At 41.8% G+C, this 20305-nt stretch overlaps 1 protein-coding gene across 2 annotated transcripts in view; it reads left to right on the plus strand.

The window, feature by feature from the left end:
- Positions 1 to 3311: 3311 nt before the first annotated feature.
- FHL5 (four and a half LIM domains 5) overlaps positions 3312 to 20305 on the plus strand; it is a 29160-nt gene continuing 12166 nt past the window's right edge. Inside the window, exons 1-3 of one of the 2 annotated variants that reach the window (XM_033143456.1) lie at positions 3312 to 3571; positions 14937 to 15116; positions 19314 to 19488. In XM_033143456.1, the coding sequence (XP_032999347.1) occupies positions 14958 to 15116; positions 19314 to 19488 (334 nt within the window). In that variant the 5' untranslated portion in view covers positions 3312 to 3571; positions 14937 to 14957. The remainder of the gene's footprint in view (positions 3572 to 14936; positions 15117 to 19313; positions 19489 to 20305) is intronic. The other variant, XM_033143457.1, reaches the window with a different exon arrangement.

Raw genomic sequence — 20305 nt, forward strand, 5'->3', positions numbered from 1 at the left:
ATAACCAAAGGGATAATTTGTCTTTAAAAATATTTTTGTAATATCTGGCAACTGAACAAAGCATTTGTTTAGCTTTCATAGAGTTAAGAATTCTCAGTTTTGTTGGCCACAGAAATAGTATTGGTATCAAAGGATGGAAGACGTGGAGCATATTTTTTTAAAACTGTTGGATTGGAACTTGGTGTAGGACTATGCAAGGTTTTGCATTTCATAGAATTCTGTCTGATGAGTTCTTTGAAATCTCAAAGCCTACATATTCACCAAATATGTTCTCGCGCAATGCTTGTGTTTTCCTTACATAAAGAGATGCCATTTATTCAAAAGGTTGTTGCTTACAGGTATATGCAAATGGAAGGTGTCCTTACATTTCTGTTAACTGGACATTCTCACAGATAGAAGGGGAGAAAACACCCCACACACACAGCAGCCCTTGCATTTCTCTATCCTTTGCTACAGAGACCCTGCCAACTCTCCAGAGCTGATTTCTATGAGGCATAGGGGGCTTCAGAGAGAAGAAAGAATTGGCTAAATTTTCACCTGTAAGAGTTCTACTACTCAGAACTCAGGAGTCAACATATCTCTGTATTCTGTATTTTTCCTTTCCAAATTACTAACCACTTAAAAATGAAATGTCACTAGAGCCTTTTTGCATCACAAATTAATTGTGTGTTTGTGTATCAGAAATACATAGTGCTCTGTATCATTTTAACATTATGGAGAGAAATGGTTGTGGTTAAAAAAAGTTAGAATCCCCAAATTATTTTAGTCCTAATATTAGCATATATAACAGTTTCCAGTTTGTTCAGTTGGGGGGGGGGTTGTCAGAGACACAGTTTAAGACAAATGTTGAAAAATGCCCATTAAAGTGATCTCTTAAACACACTCTGCAGTGTCTCATTGCTAGATACATGTGATGTTTAACAGTACTTCACTCTTTGGTGTTTATAACTTTGTAATACCTCTATTATAAGACACAATATTTAATCTCTTTAAAGAAGAAAAAGCTAGGAAAAGGTTATCATTAGTTCCTGTGTCAGGTCTTTGTACATGTCTTGGTTTTATTGAGCAAATCATTCTCCCGAACTGCCATTCATTGAGATTTTTGTTATTGTTTGTGCCAAGCGTAACTCTTTTGATTGCTGTTACTGCTGTTTGCTGTAATTTAGATGCATTTATACCTCTTAAGGCTATAAATTTAATAATACTTTCCATTATATAGGAGCATTTGGTTTAACAAAACAAAAAAAAGCATTGCTGTTTCCCATTGTATTAAGTTACTTTGAAGCAACTATGGGTTGCTTTTGTGGATACCTGACTGCGAACAAGTTTTGATGCCAGGTTCTGCCTGCCCTTAAGCCAGCTTTCTCTGCATTCATGATGTGACTCATGCAGATTGGCTCCAAGCCAGACAAAAGAAAGGGAGCTATGGCAAGGCAGCTGTGTCTGAAGTGGAAGCAAACTTGGATCCCTTTAAAATGTGATTGCTTTGAAATCATGGCAGGGATATCTGCCCCACTAGAACAAGTTTTAGTCTTTCCCTTGTTTCCTTTGTCATTTGGATCCCCACAGAATTTTCCATGCTGGTTCCCAGTCTTAATATTTATTCATTGTTCACCTCGTATTACTCCCATCTCTTCCTGTTCGGGTTTTTGTTTTGTTTTTTTACATAGACCTTTGCTTTCCTTCAAGTTCTCTACCATAAGCTCCCCTTGCTCAGTGCTTCTGCTTTTTTCCATGAAAACTTTATACCTGTCATGCTTCTCTTCTTCTGTTACTGCTGTTGTTGTAAAATGGAAAACGATTTTGAACGTTTGCAATGGGAATATGGGGGCAATAAGATTGAAGATTATGTTACTCCTCTCAAAATAATCACAATTTTTTTCCCCTCATGTGAATTTTTGATGCACACCAAGATGCAAGCACCTTCATCAGGGTGCCCAATTAAATTGGAATGATAAAAAAAATCTCCACAATGATGTCTACAACCAAAGGGGACCATACTTCAACCAAATGTGTACAGGAGCCTGTAGTCCATCTGAAATTAGTTGTGTGGTGTGTGTTTTTATTTAAAAAATGTAGCTGTTGTTACATGAACTCATTAAATGACTATATTAACCTACAGGATCTCCTTTTACTTTACACTGTAATTTTACAAATCACGATCCATTCTGAAGCAGCTTCCTACATCAGAAACTGGAGAGCAACAGATGACTGAGAATCACAAATCAGTAGTTTTAGAACCACATGGAAGCTGCAAGCAAGCTAAGAAGCAGGTGTCTGGAGTCTCCAGTATGCTGTCACCACCATGACCTACAATATTCAGCCTATATGGAATTCTAGACTGTTTAGGAGTGGCAGCAGGTTAACCAGTGACCCACTATAGACAAACCTTCCCACAATGGCTTTCCAAATCTGCCACATCCTGAGTTGCTAATGCGCTAAGGACGCGCTTCTTTATCCTGGCATTTGGCACCTAGAAAGATGGCTGGTGTGTGACCTGCAGGAGCTGGAAAGGCAGAAGTTGCCCCCCCCCTCAATATGTGGACCTTCATTTCGGGTGCAACAGAAGCAAATATCAACTATACTTTTCCACTACTATCCCAATTTACCCAGCTATAATCTCAAGGCTGTGGAACCTATCATATATCTGCTTAGAATGTTTACTCTTGATGGTTGTTGCTTCAGAGACTAGTCCCAAGGACACTTTATGGAGTGGGGGACATTATTGCAGTCAAATGAACAATCCATGTTTTGCCAGATAGGCAAGTGAAGGGCCTGAGGCTCACAGAGCTTTCCTGTAAAAATTTACTAGAGAGAACTCTGTGAGTTCACTTCCTTTGCCTTAGCAGGAAGCTGGCCCTAACACTTCATGCTTAACTTTCCGCCTGGGCATTTCTCTCGTCTTCCTGCTTCCAAACTGACTTCACCAGGCATGTCGGCTCTGCAGCTCAGACACCATTTTTGAATGTACATTTTGTACTTTCATAACTTAGTAGTTATAAACCTGCCTTCATTTTGCTACCATAATTGCTGCTTCAAGACCAAGATTATGTAAGTAAAGGCTACATTTATTTCTTCACAAAACAATATGTGATTGTTGTTTTTAAGCCTGCCTTAAAGCATCCTGGATTATTGCTTCTAGAATATTAAATCAGCCTTGTCAGCTTCCAAGTTCACGCTTGGTACTCTGTTGATGTGCAGCTATCATAACATGGCAAGAGCAGTTAGGGGCGGGGCTGTTCTTGTGTGCAATTTGTGACTGCTAATATTTTCAGATTTTGAAACATCTCCTCCTCCTCTCTGAAATATAAGAGCCCTTCATGGTCCTCCTACATGTTCTGTGCTTAACTCCCAACACAGACAGTATATGACAAAATATCAAGAGACCCAGCTGTTTGAGGTCTAAAGGAAACAGAGTAATCTTGGCTGCCTACTGCAGAACCAAGGAATCCCATAGGGGACAAAACAGATCTGGCAGGCTATGCTTGTTTCTCTTGGATCCCTTCCTCTGAAAATCTACAATCTTTCCTCATCCTGTCCAAGCATCGGAAGAGGCAACTGGTAGAAAAATGTGAGTATCTGAGTAACTTACATTCTCTAGCTCTCTAATATATGAAACTTGATTTATTTAAAAAGTTGTTCACAGCAATATCAAGGATCTTCCCACTCACAGCTGCCATAATGAGAGAACATAATGGAGAATTTCAGGTTCCTCTCCTCCCTATAGTTCTGTTTGTACCGTAAGAGAGTTAAGATTTTGCAATATGGCCAAAGAAAGGAACTCAGACGGGGAATAAAGAATGGATGCACATTTTAGACTTGGGAGAACTAACTGGTATTAAGACTTGCTGAGAGAGATTATGTGGGTGGTAGTAGTTTTAACAGAAGTTGCAATTTGCCTACTGGCTATCAGGTCATATGTTGTCAATGTTGTGAAATTTGGGTTACCTGAAAATTATGAATCATACTTATTCCTATTTTTAAATGTTCTATGCTGCCTGTGTGTGTGTGTGTGTTTGTGTGTGTAATTTTTTTTTAAGTCTCCATATACTATTTTGTGCTGCCAATATGAAGGCAAATTTAACTAAGCAAATTCAAGCAAACTCGGTTACTTGTACCAAAAAACAAAAAACAAAAAATTAAAACAGTTGTTTGGAGGGGCGTTATGTCTGCTAAATGGTATAATTCTTGGAAACAAATTGTGGTTAAAGTAATTTTATTTACAGTTCACCTGCCATTTCCTCCAGCCTACCCTTCCATTCAACATATCTGCTATGCAAAGAAATATTATGACTATTTACTCAGATTCAAGTCCTGCATGTGCTCCATGGGGCTTAGTCCCACATAAATGTGCATAATAATGTAGCCTCCTGAGCTATTGTCAGTGAAAACACATAATAAAGCTACAGTCCTAAATACACTGTCTGGAAGAAACTTTTATTCAAATGGAATGGTCTTTACTTGTACATCAACATGTTTAATCAGATTTATAAGGCATGTTTCGTTCCTTGTAGAATTGTGCAGCTTGTTCATTACTCAGCTCTTTTCTGTTGTACTTTCCACCCTTACTTTCTCTGGTTGCATGAGCCTTTAAATCAGTGCTGGCCATCCATAGTATTTCGATCCTTTTGGTCAGTTTGTGCTCATGACTGTGGATGTGCTAGTGGAGAGAGAGGTCTGACACAGGAGCCTCGGCTCCACCCCATACAGTGGCAAGCTCAGCCACCATCACTATTCCTAATACCCTTATTTCCCCAACATTACCCCACCCCAAATCAACAAATTCCTTCACATTAGAGTCAATGGGGAAGGGGGAAATGGTTCCTTCCAACCTGGTTGCAATGAGTCAGCAGGGCATTCAATGTGGCAATTTCTTCACCATGTATGTATTCTCATTCTCATTGCCCCTCTCATATACACACACACACACACACACACAATTGCTATGCCCATCTGGTATCAGTAAATATATACTGCAAAGGAAACTTTCCTATAACTGAAGGTCATTTTATATGGTACTATTCAATATCCCATACTTTGGCCACCTCATGAGAAGAGAAGACTCCTTAGAAAAGACCCTGATGTTGGGAAAGATTGAGGGCACAAGGAGAAGGGGACGACAGAGGATGAGATGGTTGGACAGTATTCTCGAAGCTACTAACATGAGTTTGGCCAAACTGCGGGAGGCAGTGAATGATAGGCGTGCCTGGCGTGCTCTGGTCCATGGGGTCACGAAGAGTCGGACACGACTGAACGACTGAACAACAACATTCAATATCCCATACTCATTTTGCATTAGGAATCTATCTAAAACCATCAGTTAGGATGGTGAGGCATTGGAACTGATGCCCTGCAATATTTTTTCTTCAGTCTTCCTTGTTTTAACAACATATTTTTCTCCCAGCTGTTAACATACTTTCACTGAGAAGAAGACCATTTTCTCACATCTGGTCTGTTCCCATCTGATGCTCGTTCTCATATTTTTCTTCATATCATACAATTGCTTGACATTTCGCAACATATTCCCCCCCCCCCGAGCTGGCTGGAACAAATCTATCCATAAATCTGTTACCACATTGCTAAGAATTTCTTTTTGTTGCCATACACGTCACTATGATTGAGCCTGCATAATCTGTAGAAATCTAAATAAAATGTTTGCTTTGTGACATTGATCTAATGAAAAAGCATGCTTGTTTGAAGATGGCTCTGATCCTCAGTGATCTATGCAACACTCAGTCTCCCAATTTGAGGGTCCCAACTACTCTCTGTGTGTTTTGTGTGTGTGCACAGAACTCTTGAGCACCCAAGCATTCTCGTTCACTTAAGTGGGAAGGGGCAGCTCTATGAAAGCATCCATTTGCCAGCAAGAGACTCTGCCTCTCACACTGAAGTGAATGGGGAAAATCCTGGTTGCCCTATATGCTTCAGAGCCTCTATGTGTGTATGCAATATTTCTGTAATATGCAGATTTTTATTGTATGATTCTTCAATATTCTTCTATCAAGACTAAACTCATGGGGGGAGACAACAACATGAAATAGCAAGAATGGCAGCATAGTTGACGGTCAGCTATCAGCTATTAGAGGCAAGAAGCCTCCCAGATGAAAAGAACAGCGTCTACCTGAGAGTTCTCAGAGAACTCAAATGTGAAATTGCTGATCTTCTAGCAAAAATATGCTACTCAGGTCAGTCTCCATCCCTGAGGACTGAAAAGTAGCCAATGTAACACCAATTTTTTAAAAAAAGGATCCAAGGGGGTTCCTGGAAATTACAGGCTGGTGGAAAATAATATTAAAAATAAAATATGCAAGCGTATAAGTATTTATGCCCATCTGACTGAGTTGCCCCAGCTACTCTGGATGGCTTCCAACCATTATAAAACCACAGTAAAACATATATAAAATATATAGAAGAACAAGCATTGCAGAAGCATAGCCAGCATGGTTTCTTCAAAGGTAATTCTTTCTCATGAACCTATTAGAGGTCTTTGAGAGTGTTGACAAGCATATAGATATAGGTGATCTGGTTGGCGTAGTGTAATTGGACTGTTTTTCTTTACAAAATTAGGTCAAGTGGGGCGGGGGGGAAGACCACCAAACAGCCTTTTGAAGGCTTTACACTATTTGGTATATTATCTTCTGTTTTTGTAAGGTTTTTTTTAGGTCACCCAAAAAGATTGGTTCAACTCAAAAATATTTTTAAAAAGCAGTCTATTTTTTAACAATTTGTAAGTTTCGTTAAAATGGGGTTATTAGGCTTTAAAGATCAAAGGCATGAAAGAGGACAGACACTTGGAAATGGATTAGAATTGTCACAGAGCAGGAAGGATCAAGGATGCTCGATGCAGCCACCTTAAGGCTGCAACATCCTTTGGATTTGGAACATCTAAATCGTGGCAGCAGATGCTAGGAGGGGGCTGCATTCTAGCAGGTTGCTTTGTTAACATGGCAATTTTAGATCTGGTATAAAAAGTTTAAGAAGTTAGAAAGAGAACAATGGATCAAATGGGCTACTGACCCAGAATAATATTTATACCCACTGGTTCTACACATGTCTAGGCAACAGTTCAGTGACTCACTGTACGTTCGCTGTGTTTGGAAATAAGGCAGACAATGAAAGAACCAGACAACCTTTGTAGTCCGGTAATGTGCGTAGCACCAGGTCTTTGGTGTCTTTCTTTATCTGATTTACTCAAACACAAAATATAGCTTCCAGCAAAATTAAAGTTAACATGTTTCTCTAGAGATTAAGATCAAAGCAGTGGAAAGGATTTTGTTTTAACAGCATGATGTTCGCTCCCTTATCTATGAACTGGGGGTTGGGGGTCAGAAGACAGCAAGTGTAGGGAGACGTCTGTTAATCATTTTGATGTGTTGTCTTAGAGATTGTCCACACTTCCACTTGTTTCGTGTTTTCTTCCGCTTGTTCCATGCTTTTTAGGCACAGGTCTGAGAGGTTTTTCATTTGCCCCACCACTTTCCTCAAGGAAACCCACTGTTGACCACTGAATTGGAACAAACGTCAATCTGAAAACTGATATTTGCGACATTTCGGCAGAAAGCAGAGGGTTTTCTCGGGAAAAGCTGCAGGGCAAACTAACAAACCCTCACACCTGTGCCTAGAAAGCACGGGAGAAGCAGAAATGTTGGTGAGTCCTTCAAGTCCTATACCACAGAGTATTTAATGAGTCACTCACCGCTCCCTGTTTTCTGATGAGTCTCACAAAGGTTCAGGGAAAGGTACAAGATTGGACCACTCCGCAGGGGTGTCATTTTAGATTACAGTAAGAGAGTGGACAGAGCTGCTGCAGGGCGCTCCATACAGGGCAGACACAAACAGCATTCTATGTTTCCCATTGCTTATGTAGTCAAAGCAGCCTCACGCACTCAAGGGTGCAGGGAGGTATTCATCAGACCTAAGAGAGAGCCTTTAGGTTTGCATCAAAACAAACAAAAACTAGGGAGGAAAAAATCAGGGGAGAATTGTCCACCACCACCACCACCACCACCACCCCGCCTAAGCATACTTGATGGTGTGCTCCTAGTTGTAAACCTTATAATAAATTTGTAAGTGAAGTCAGTGTTATTATCTCCATCTTCAAGAGAGGAGGACTGAGGTTGAAAGGAAGTGGCTTTCCTAGCTAGCCAGTGAGTCCATGGAAGAGACAAGATTGGAACTGAGCTCCTGGTTCACAACACAGCCTCTTAGCCAGTATGCTCCACCAATTTCGTATGACCTACTTTCTTCCCTTTTCTTTTTTAAAACCAGGAGGACCATTAATTCTCCTCACCTGGTATTGTCTACGCTGATTGGCAAGGGGCTCAGTTAGCAGTTTTTCCAAGCCCTTGCTGTAAATGCCGGGGATTGAACCAAAGATATTATGCACACAGTACCTAACAGTGTAAACTCTTAAGATGATCTTCCTCAGGGGCAATAGTTTAATATTCCACCACTTTGGTCCCTGCACTAACTTGAGTACTAGATTGTGTTCCCCATTCAAACATCTATCTACCCTCCTTTGTATGACTTAAAAGCAAATAGGCAATAGTTTTGAGCATAAGATGCTCGCTCATTTTTGGGATTGCTTTGATGGATTGTATTGTCGGTCATTTTAGATAGCAGGCCATTTGACACAGTTGTAGACACAGCAAATCACTTTGACACGAAGTTTTGTAGTATGCAGAGACAAGGAATTTTCCACTGCTTGTGCCAAATAAAGTAGTCACTATTTTTGGTCTGAGATCAGCATTCCATCTTCCTCCTCTTCTTATACTCCTCCTCTCTGACATTCCACAAACCCTGAGGGAATACAATTAAAAACTCAAGAGTTCTCAGCCATCCACTCATTTTTAGCAGGAGAGTCTAATATATTAGTTACATGTTCTCATATCTGTGTGTGTGGACTGAGGGCTAGATAATTCTTGGTATTTCATAAACCGTTCTATTCCCAAACCAGCTCAACACAGGAAAGGTGGGTGGAATAAACCAAGCATTATATAATTCAGACGTTTTTCTAAGCATTAAAAATCATTTGCAATTGATTTTGCCCATAGCAGTCCTCCTTCCACCACCCACCAAAAAAGACTCTTTTGCATATGTCCTACTGAAATGAGTGGGATCTCCAATAAGGCAGCCTTCGCCACGCTTGTGCCTTCTGGATGTTTTGGACTCCCAACTCCCATCAGCCACAGCTGTTGGGAAATGGAGTCCAAAACATTCAGAAGGCATCAGGTCAGTGAAGGCTAAAATAAAGTGTGCGGTGGTGGTGGGGGGAATCCTAGTGGATTGTGCGAGGTGGGTCAGATTTAACTTGGCTATGGCTCTGCTCATTTTGATCCTGCAAGGTTTTCTTCTCGTGTATTACTCTGATTTATTTGCTCAGTGGACAGGAAAGGATTAAAAAGCAGGATTAAAAAACAAAAACAGCAGCTTCTGGGAACCATCATGAAGAGTAATCCTTGAAGGAGGGGTTCCCTTGGCAAATGGTCGGTGCAGGGGGTTAAAAACACCAATCACCTATTGGTAGAAAATCCTCACCTCATTTTTCCAAAGCACCAACCACTTGTCGGCTGCATCCAGGGAGATGTTAATGTATAGCACCATGTCCCCAGCTATGTGTGAGGGTATGTGAATCATAGCAGCTGTAGCTACACAGTTGTGCTCGGAACAAGGGATGCATCCACATGGTGACAAGAAAGTACACTAGTGCCATATCTAGGGCAGAGTGAGGCAGCCACCTCAAGCAGGTGACTTGGGGATGTCATGAACAGGCAGCAAATTGTTCGGTTTTAAATTGTTGTCACATTTTTACTGCCAGGGACAGGCCTGTGCGATTTTCCACTGGTTGCCAGCATCGCTTGAATGGACCTGGGCACATTGATTTGTAGGGGATCAGAGGTGGCCCAAGACATTTTGCTGCCTGAGGTGGAACAGAAAATGATGTCCACCTCTCCACTCTAAGTCAAAGTACATGGTTCCCAAGGCTCTCACTCCTCCTCATTGGAAGTAAAAAATACTGTAACTAAAAGCTAAGTCATGGGCATTGCTGCCCTTCGTGATACCGAAAATTAGTCATCTGACTCTGCCTAACTGTCCTATTGGTGAGATGTAATTTGAGGTTCCATCTGAAGAAGCAAATTATCTTGGATTGGCCCTCTTCCATTCCATTTTGTTCTATACTGGTCAGCACTAATTTCATGTACGCCATAAAGGGGCTCATTTTTTAAGTATACAAGCTACTTTACACACATTTTCTCCTAACTCTGTTCATCCCTATATTTTCTTAATCTTCAGCCAGTCTCACAACTGGGTAGCATGCATAGAGTCCTTTCAAAGGGTGGTATTCAACTCAGAGTAGAGCCACTGAAATTAACTATTCATTCATTTCAGTGGTACTACTCTGGGTAAAACTGAGTTGAATGACCATCAATGTGATTAAAATTCTGCCAAGCAGTCGCTTAGAAATAGGGAGCTGAATTCAGTTCCCTTTCCTTCTTTCCAACCAAACACCTGATCAGCAGATTTAAAAATAAAAATCTATGCATATTGCTTTAGAGTCACCATTGTGCTCAGGACCAGATTTGTGGAACTGGAGAGCTCTGATTCTGAAGTCTCCTTCCACCATTTGGGGAAGGAAATCTCATGAAGCAGGATCCCCCATGGTGGGAATCATGCGGAGAGAGTACTGTTGCACTAAGGTAGGTCTGCTTTCAGTCTTTCCATGATCTTCTGGCTGGACAAGGTTGGTCTTCATCTTGATCCAGCAGGGGTCTTCTTAAATTCTTTCATTATGCTATGTTTTTTTTAAAAAAAGTCAGCCCCCCCTCAAAAAAAGCAAAAACAAAACATTAACAAGGCACTGAAGAATGAATTTGACCATCATGAAAGGCACTGCAGAAAGTAATTGGCAGAAATATAGCTCTGCTGTCAAAGGGCAACAGTTGGGTAAAGCAGAAAGTTCAGGTTGTGCATTGTCATCAACCTTGTCAAATATTGCATCTTTACCACAGGTGGGACAATAACACTACAGTCCATACCTGAGAGGGTTGTTCTGCACTTGTGGATACTTTCTCCGAAACAGAAATAAATTAGCATCTTGCTAATTGAATCTTGCTGGCATTTTTCTTGTTGAATGGAAACAAAGTATTTGAATTGCAAGCAACATGAATGACAATGGAATGTAAAATTTAAGATTAATTCATCTGGATTCACTGGAACAAATGAATGAATTGCATTATCAGATTTAAAAACTAATTTTGATTAGTATATTTTCTTTCTTTTTTTCCTTCTTTCTTTCTTTCTTTCTTTACCACATATGAAAAGCTTTTCATTCTATTTTGTCTAATTTCAAATAAGATACCATGAGTGCAAGGGCAAGTTGGTAAAAATAGATTGTATGTAAAATACTGGATTTGGGAATTGTGGGGTTTACCTAGATTGTTGTTGTTTTTAGTATTCCTTTATTTTTAAGACAAAACCAATGAGAGAGAGATATACATATGGGAAAAGAGGCTGAATTAATCTGACAGATACCTTCTTTGTATGTAAAGTACACCTATCTTATCCTGACACTTAATAAAAGGGTTTTCAGGTGGTAAAAAAATGTTGAAACACACAAAGGATTTCTCTGCAGTATTTCTAGTAGTTGGGTATGTTTCACCAATATTTTCACACTTGAACACCCATTATCTGGTGAATGTGCCATTGGGTGAGGACTTGCATACATGAAAGAAATCAGCCCCCACAGAGCACTGCTTTCTGTTACCTGACATCCCTTGCACACAATGTTGTGCCCACCTCCCACTGAGGCAGTTAACTGGTTCAGCTGAAGGACACAGAGGTTTCCCTGAGCAGTAATGAGATGTGAAGTAGATTCGGTGCCTGAGCGAATCAGCCCTGAACTAATGCCCTTCATATTTTTACACACAACAGCACAAACACGCTCATGCTCTTTATAAACAAGACTGAAATGGTTGGGTTGAACTATTTAAAGGTCAGACCATTACAGAAAACCAGCTTGCCAAGTGGTCAGGCTTTCCACCATGGATTTGTTCAGTCTGGGTTGATGGAAACCTGGTGATATTTTATTTCTTGCTGCAGATTCTAGTTTATTTGAGAAGCCCTTTGATCTTCAAGTAAGGTTTCCTGGCATTTACTCGGCCAACCTGGTGGTGAGTTGGTTGTCTGAACTCATCCAAACCCACCCTCAGTTTCTGATTATGCCGCCTCCTATGATTCTTGGCACCAAACCCATTACTTGCAGCTAAATAAACAGTAGCAGATGTCAAAAGCACTCAAGGCTGGTATTTTTCTCCTACATAAGTGCTAGTCGCCTGGTGTTATTCATGACATATTGACTCATTGCTTTGGCCAGAATGACATCTCAAAGCAAAACTGTGCATGGGATTGCTTTGGTCAACTGAACTCGAGTTATTTTTGAATTCCCTCCTTCCAAACGGTGGTCAATTATGTTGCTTATAAATGGACCAGGGGTTTAATCACTGATAATTACCCACTATTTACTTGCCATCTTTACATGAACATCAGGACACCTGCAAACTATGTGACAAAAAATAAATAAAGCTGTTATTGGTCATTTCCCCCTTCATGACGCATAGGCTAAAATGATAAAAAGTGTCTCCACATGTTAAAAATGTAAGCTACTGCATAATGAAAATCACTTTGTTTGACATTATAATCCACCCCATTTCTTTAAACTATAGAAGTAGCTTATCCCAGCTATCAATGGGTCAGGTAGCTGTTAGTGGAGTTAACTTGGGGGCATGCTGGGGTGTCCCTCACCACAACCCTGTGAGGCAATATCCTGAGAGTGATTGACTGCTCCAAGGTAAGCAAATGAGCTTTATGGATGAGTGAATCTGAAGACGTGGTTTTCCTGCATCCAAATGCAACGCTTTAACCAGCACACCACACTGGTTCTTCTTTTCTTCAGATTTGGGAGCTAACCATTTGGGGAATAGCCATAGCTTGCATATGCAGTACATTCAGAAGGTTCCATCTTTAATCCCTGACATCTTCAGGTAGAGCTTGGATAGGGCTAAGAGAGACTCCTGCCTGAAACCCTGGAGAGAAACTGCCAGTCATTGTAGACAGAACTGCACTACCTGGACCACTGGTCTGACTTGGTATAAGGCAGCTTCTTGTGTTTCTGTGTTGAGAAGCGGACACTACTTCACAATACTTACTTTGCCACACAGATATTGGGAGGGAAATCACCACACAGTGGCTCTTCCACCTGAAAAATCAGTGCTGTGTGGTTCTACTTCTGTAACACAGACATTGTCTCAACCAGTGAAGCTTGTTTATATATCTGTATCTCTATCTATATCTGCATGCAAAGAGAAACCAGACTTATTTACCTTGGGGCATGATTTTTCACAGTGGGCAAGAAAGAAGCTGACCAAATTCCCAGACCAGTCCATGGTCCTGAGGAAAGAGACACCAAACCTTGTAGGGAAGAGGTCATAGCTCAGTGGGAGAGCACATGACCTGCATGCTTGAAGTCCAGAGTTCAATCCACCGTATCTTCACTTAAAGGATCTTAAATGGGCAGAGATCTCTTTTTTCTAAGCTTGAATGACACTGTTAGTCAGAGCTGACAAACTGGAACTAGATGGACCAGTCATCTGATTCACACTATAAGGCAGCCATGTATGTTGAGACAAAATAATACGCCACATTACGGCCTGTGATTCAGCATATGGAGCTGAATATAGGAATTGGGAGCTGTGCATAGCATTAAAAAAATTAACCAATACTTTTAATTTTCTGGGTTACCCTTCTCATTTAGTTACTAAATGCTGAGACATATATGCTAGGAAAGTGTTACTGTCGTACCAATGATATATAATTTTCTTTTCAAAAACGGCTTGAAGGATTCCCCCACCCCTCCATAGTTCTTCTCCGAGTCCATAATAAACCATGCACTCTTGACATGAGCTCCACAATCACATGAATAGAGAGAGAATTCAATGATTCCAGCAGATGTTTAATGGTCAGCTTCACTGGGAACTCTTTGGCTTCTGATCTCCCTGATTCTCAGGAACTGTGTCCTAATTTTAGTAAAGTCCTTCTGGTCCAATGGGCACATAACAAATCAAAATAGTTTGCCTACAAACCTGAGAAGATTTTTCTACTGTATCCTGAACTTTGAGTATTTATCCAAATGAGTTTTCCAAGCACAAAGGGATGAGCAGAATTTGCAACTATCGAGAGCAGGGGTGGGCAGGTTTGAGATTTGTGGGATTTGCTTTGTTTTTTTTTCTAGAATCCTAGGATTCACCAACTGGAGCCAGGTACAAAAAACATACACTTTGACTGTGTACACATTACTGATGTTTGCTGTGGCTCTGGAGCACTCCTACCCCTGGCTTTCGAGTCTGTGTACACATGGCGTTACCCACGATGCAGAGCTATCCTGGAGTTTCTTGAGAAATATTGCTGTTTGGTTTGTTTCCACCCAAACCAGCTTCAATCTGAAAGGAAAAATAAGCCACATTCACTTGGCAGTTAAGCTGAGGCATGTGCGCTTGAGACAGCCATTACACATGCCAGTGGCTGGTGGCTCCTCTCTCATGTTTGGCCTCCTTCCATGACAGGAGGAGGAGCTGGCTACTGAAGCCATGCCACACTCAGCTCTGCACTCAGCTTCCTCTGCCCCCTCCCAAAAGATATTGGGGGCCCCAAGACAGCTCCACCCCATGATTTGACGTAATACATACTCTGTTGGTGTAGATTTTAATAGCACCTTTGAAAAAAGATAATCTGCATATTATTAGGTGCTGTATTGACTGACTTTTGCTCTTAGCTCATAGGAGATTATTCACAAAGACCTTTTAATGCAAGGATGTGGAAATTCTGGACAGTCATGTGTGCTGCAGTTCCAAAGATTCATTATATACAATGTTTCTCCCTAGAAGTATCAAGAAGAATTGAAAATGGCAAGTGATCAGTCTGCTTGCTACCACTGCATGGCCTCCCTTTGTGGAAAGAGATACACCACGAAAGAAGACAATGCTTACTGTGTGAATTGCTACGACAGCCTTTTTGCTAACATCTGTGAAGAATGCAAGAAGCCCATTGAATGTGACTTCAAGGTAAGTGTTGATTTGTTTCAGAAGCAACACTGTTCCAATGTTATTCCAAGCTTTGTGGAAATGGTGCATATAGAGATCATAGGGGCACATGTGTTGCCCCTGCCTTCAATGTCCCATCCAGATATCCCCATCCCAATGCAGGAAAGCCTGAAAGATAGTTCTAAGAGCAATCAGCTGAATGTTCTTAGAAACTTTCCTGCAGTTGGGAAGCCTACACTGATCGTGTGGGTGGGATCATGGGCATGTTCAGATCTTCCCACAGCCAGGCACCTCTGGCCCAGTTGGGGCCTTCAAATACCTAAATAGACTCTAATCTTTCCACATGAAGCAGAGTTCTGTGTGTTTGCTGAATGCTCAAAATCAGCAGTTAACTTTAGAAGCAGTTAAAAAATACATTTTATTTTATTTTATTTTATTTCTGTTAAGAGTATTTGCTACTACTATGTAGTTACTAGGAAGCAGTCAGGTCCAGGGGTCTGGCCTCAGGCCTGCTACCTTGAAAACTTCAGGATTCTTCCTCCTAGCAAACTTCATTAGCTGATGCCTGCCATGTTGGAAGTGACAGGAAAGAAGAAAAGGGGCTCCTCGTTTATTGAAAACCACCCACAGGCTTTAAAGAAATGTTCTATTTCAACTCAGAAATGAATCTACTATGATCAACAACTAACGATTGTGAGCCATGAAGCTATGCTTCTTTTCTGGCGTAAGTGTGGGGCAGCAGATGGAGTAGGCTTTGTTTGGAGGGGTTCTGACTACTCCGAGAGTAATCCTGTGTTGCTTGAGACTCACACACCCCCAAATTCATAGATAGGTATAATGGATCCATAGATATAGACGGGGAGGAACAAAAAAAGAGTATATTATTATGAGTTGGATGGAGGGGTAGGTTGTTGTATGTCTGAACCGCCTTCTAATTCCTGGACCCAGCACTGATTCAATTCCTGGCATAGCCAGACTAGCTTCCTGGTAAAGTACTGGCCCTCTAATTATGGGCCATTAAGGTAACAAAGCTAGTTGCAAATGGGTGAATGGGGGCCCCTCTCTCAACTCTCTTGTATGTAAAAAGACAAAGGCCAGAGGTGAGAGTTGATTTTTTTGTGAGCTAGAAGCTAGAAGCAAGGCTGCAGGCTGGGCAGCTGGGAGACAGAACCATGCCTGATTTCTGCTGGAATCCAAGGCTGTGGCTATGGGAGAAGCAAGACCCTCTTGGGGTTTTAAAGCCGTGAACCCCTCTGTGTAGGCTCAGGTGGTATATATGTATAAATAAAGCACATATTATAAAATAACACCACAGTCTCCACTGTCCCTCATTCCAAAGGAAACACAAACCCTGGGTAAGCGCCTGGAACCCCTGGGATTTTGCACTGCTCGGAGATTGGGGTGTTGTGCGACAATATAACCTGTGACATTAAGCTTCTGCAGATAAATGCAGGTTTTTAATAGTTTACAGGCTCCCTACAGACCCAATGGGATGGGTTTCATCCATCATCTGAATTCAGCAGCTTAATATAGAGATTTTAAACTGCATTAACCCTCAGAATAATGCCGTCACTTCTTTAATATTTGGGTTTAATGGGGGGGCAGTAAGTTGTATTATTTTAACAATTCATTCCAGAGAGATTTCCTTTTCTAGCCTGGGCTTAATTCAACTGATAAGATCGAGGGAAACCTTAAAATAAATTCCACTGACAAATAACCAGTGAAAAATGACTTCCCCTTGGTCTGTATTACAGACAGCCTCCCCTGTAACTGCTAAGATTCGCAGGGAAATAAATGGCATTCATCATTTTTATGTAATAACACTGTCTTCGCAAGCAAGATATCTCAAGAAAAGATGTGTTTGGATTAAAATATTTTATTCGCCAAGTGACAACTTCATTTTGTTGTTTATCTCCTAATGCCTCCTCACTCATCACAGAAATAGCATCTTAGTGGCAAATGGGGATGATCAAAAGGAAACAAAACTTCACGTCTTTGGGCTTCATCTTTTCTCTCAGAACTCAGGCAGAACTTTTCATGAAAACTATGCACACCACAGTGGGATGTGTGTAAATTTGTTCCTCTTTTAATTCCTCATAAAGCACAACTCTGTATAGGAAAAATGAGATTATATTAAATGTATTGTACACAAAATATCACAACATAACATGTACTAATACTCTGATTGGTTTGAGCTTAAAAACAATATTGAAGTGATATATATAATCCTACAAATTACTATTCAATGTCTCCACATCCAAAAGTTCAACTATATTGTACTGAAGTCCAGAGTGTAGATTCTCTGTGTTAAATCTTGTAGTTGAAAAGCTGCATATGAGGAGGACTCTGACAACGAAATATCCAGGTAAAATCTTGTCACCCTTCATCAAGTCAGTCTAAGTACATTGCTACCCGGTAAATGAAACATGACATGCTGTTAATGACTCATATAATACAATCTTATACAGGTACCTCGGGTTACATACGCCTCAGGTTACATACTCCGCTAACCCAGAAATAACGCTTCAGGTTAAGAACTTTGCTTCAGGATAAGAAGAGAAAAGGTCCCATTAGCTAAAGTGGTGCTTCAGATTAAGAACAGTTTCAGGTTAAGAACGGACCTCCAGACCGAATTAAGTACGTAACCAGAGGTACCACTGCATGGGGGGAAAGCCCCCACCTAATAATGATCCAAAATATTCAAGTGTTTCACTTACATATGCAGGCAACTTAATGCTCAACAATTAGGTCAGCTCCCACCTCGTGAGGGTGCTCTGCTCTTGGTGAAATGCTGACTCAGATACTAATTCCCCTGGGGTGGAGATTTAAAGGGACCATAGCATTCCATCACACGCTGGGATGACATACAATAAAAATCACAAGAACAACTCACAAGAAACTACTCAAATCCAGACTGAGCTTTAGACTGGGGGTGACTGTATTCAGATGGAAAATCCATCTAGCTTCCAATTGCAACATAACCTTTCTTACATCTGCTCTGCTGTATGGGTGTGGTTTCAGGGGCGTAGTAAGGAGGACGGGGGGGCACCCTGCTGGGGGTGACACTTTGGGTGGTGGCCCCGCCCCCTGGCCTTTTTTTTTTAAGGCTATTTTTGGCACTGCCAGGGTGGAGCCGCAGGGGCGGCCAGCGAGGCGGGGCTGGCCGCCCCTGCGGCTCCGCCCCAGCAGCACCAAAAACAGCCCCTCCCTTGCAGTGGCTTTTTTGCCGCAGCATGGAGGCAAGGGGCAGGCCAGCAAGGAGGGGGTGGCACCCCTCCTCGCTGGCCCTCCCCTTGCCTCTATGCCGCGCTCTGCACGGGGCAGCCAGTGGCCAAAAAAAGCCTCTGAAAGGGAGGAAAGGAAGACAAAGCAGGCGCTTTCAAGCGCCTGCTTTGCTTTCCTTCGCCCCCTTTCAGTGGCTTTTCCCACCACTTGCTGGCTTGCAGAGCTGGGGCATGGAGAGGGGCGGGCCAGCAAGGTGGGGTGACACCCCTCCTCGCTGGCCCGCCCCTCTCCCTGCCCCGACCTGCGCTTTGCCGAGGGAGCCCAGGCAGCGGCTCCAGGAGTCTCTGCGGGCTGCAGAGACTCCCGAAGCTGCCGCCCAGCTTCCCCGGGCAGCCAAGGGGCTAGAAATGCCCCTGTGTTGTTTATATACTTATATACATGCGTACATGGGTATGACGCTCCATTCTATATGAATCAGGATTTTAGAACATATGTCCAGAATTAGACACAAAAATTTGGAGGCACCTATAGTACAACGCCACATAAAACATAGTCACACTGATGAGGAGATACGCTTTGTGGTTCTACAAGACAATACACCAAATTATAGCCCATTTACCTAGCACAAATAGAAGAGGCAGTTTTGCCTTTCTTACTCCATTGACCCGAGAGTGAGTCCCACTGAATTCAATTTTGCAGAGATGTGGTTAAGATTGCAGGCTTTTCCAAACAGTTCCTTTCATCCTGTGCTAGCTCAGATAAAGTATGCAGCTTGAGGGTAGACAAGGAGGAAAAGGTCAGAAAACTTCCTTCGATGCGGTTAAACTACAGAATATTCTGTCACCCTGCAGGTCATTTTTGACAATTTTTCCGAAACCAATGGCTCATAGCGCCTTCTGATTTGATTGTATCCAACTGGTGTTTGTTTGTTTGTTTTTGTTTTTTAAAGGAAGCACCTGCTTTTTATTAACATGCATTCATTGTCTCTCAAAGGATCTTGCTTACAAAGGCTGCCACTGGCATGAGGCCTGCTTCCAGTGTGCCAAGTGCCATCAGTCTTTGGTAGAAAAGCCTTTTGCTGCCAAAGATGAGCTCCTGCTGTGTACAGAGTGTTATTCTAATGAGTATTCATCAAAGTGCTTCCACTGCAAGAGGACCATTATGCCTGGTAAGATAACACGGGAGCTTTTGCTAAGAAAATAAATAGGGTCACATGGCAGTTTTAATTAATTTTGAATACTGGTCTAGTGGAGCTCAATAGGCAGAAGTACGATTAAGGTGAAACTCTCTTCTTTAATCCAAGGGCCTTTTCAGATGAATGCTTCATTATACAGGTGTTGCTCATTCCTTATGCAGAGGCCAGTTTGCTATTGACTGTCCAATGCACCCACCTGTTGCAGTTTCACCTTTTGCCATTTTACCTCCCTATCCTCCCCTTTCTTCTTTTAGCTTTTAGGAATGTGATTAGGTGAGTTTTATGGACAGCCACAGCAGGTGGCGCTGTGGGTTAAACCACAGAGCCTAGGGCTTGCTGATCAGAATGTCATGGTTCGAATCCCCGTGACGGGGTGAGCTCCCATTGCTCGGTCCCAGCTCCTGCCCACCTAGCAGTTCGAAAGCAAGTCAAAGTGCAAGTAGATAAATAGGTACCACTCCGGCAGGAAGGTAAACGGCGTTTCCGTGCACTGCTCTGGTTCACCAGAAGCGGCTTAGTGATGCTGGCCACATGACCTGGAAGCTGTACGCCAGCTCCCTCAGCCAATAAAGCGAGATGAGCGCCGCAACCCCAGAGTCGTCCGCAACTGGACCTAATGGTCAGGGGTCCCATTACCTTTACCTTTACTTATGCAGATCCACATCATTTTGTATGTCTTTTTCCTGAAAGATTTGTTTCAAAATGAAAGCTGCTTTTCCATGAGTTGAGCGCTCCCCATTGTACCACTCTAGTGGGATCCTAAATAACCTTAAATTTAAAAAGGAAATAA

This window comes from Lacerta agilis, chromosome 3 (assembly GCF_009819535.1).
Source record: "Lacerta agilis isolate rLacAgi1 chromosome 3, rLacAgi1.pri, whole genome shotgun sequence".
NCBI classification, from domain to species: Eukaryota; Metazoa; Chordata; class Lepidosauria; order Squamata; family Lacertidae; genus Lacerta; species Lacerta agilis.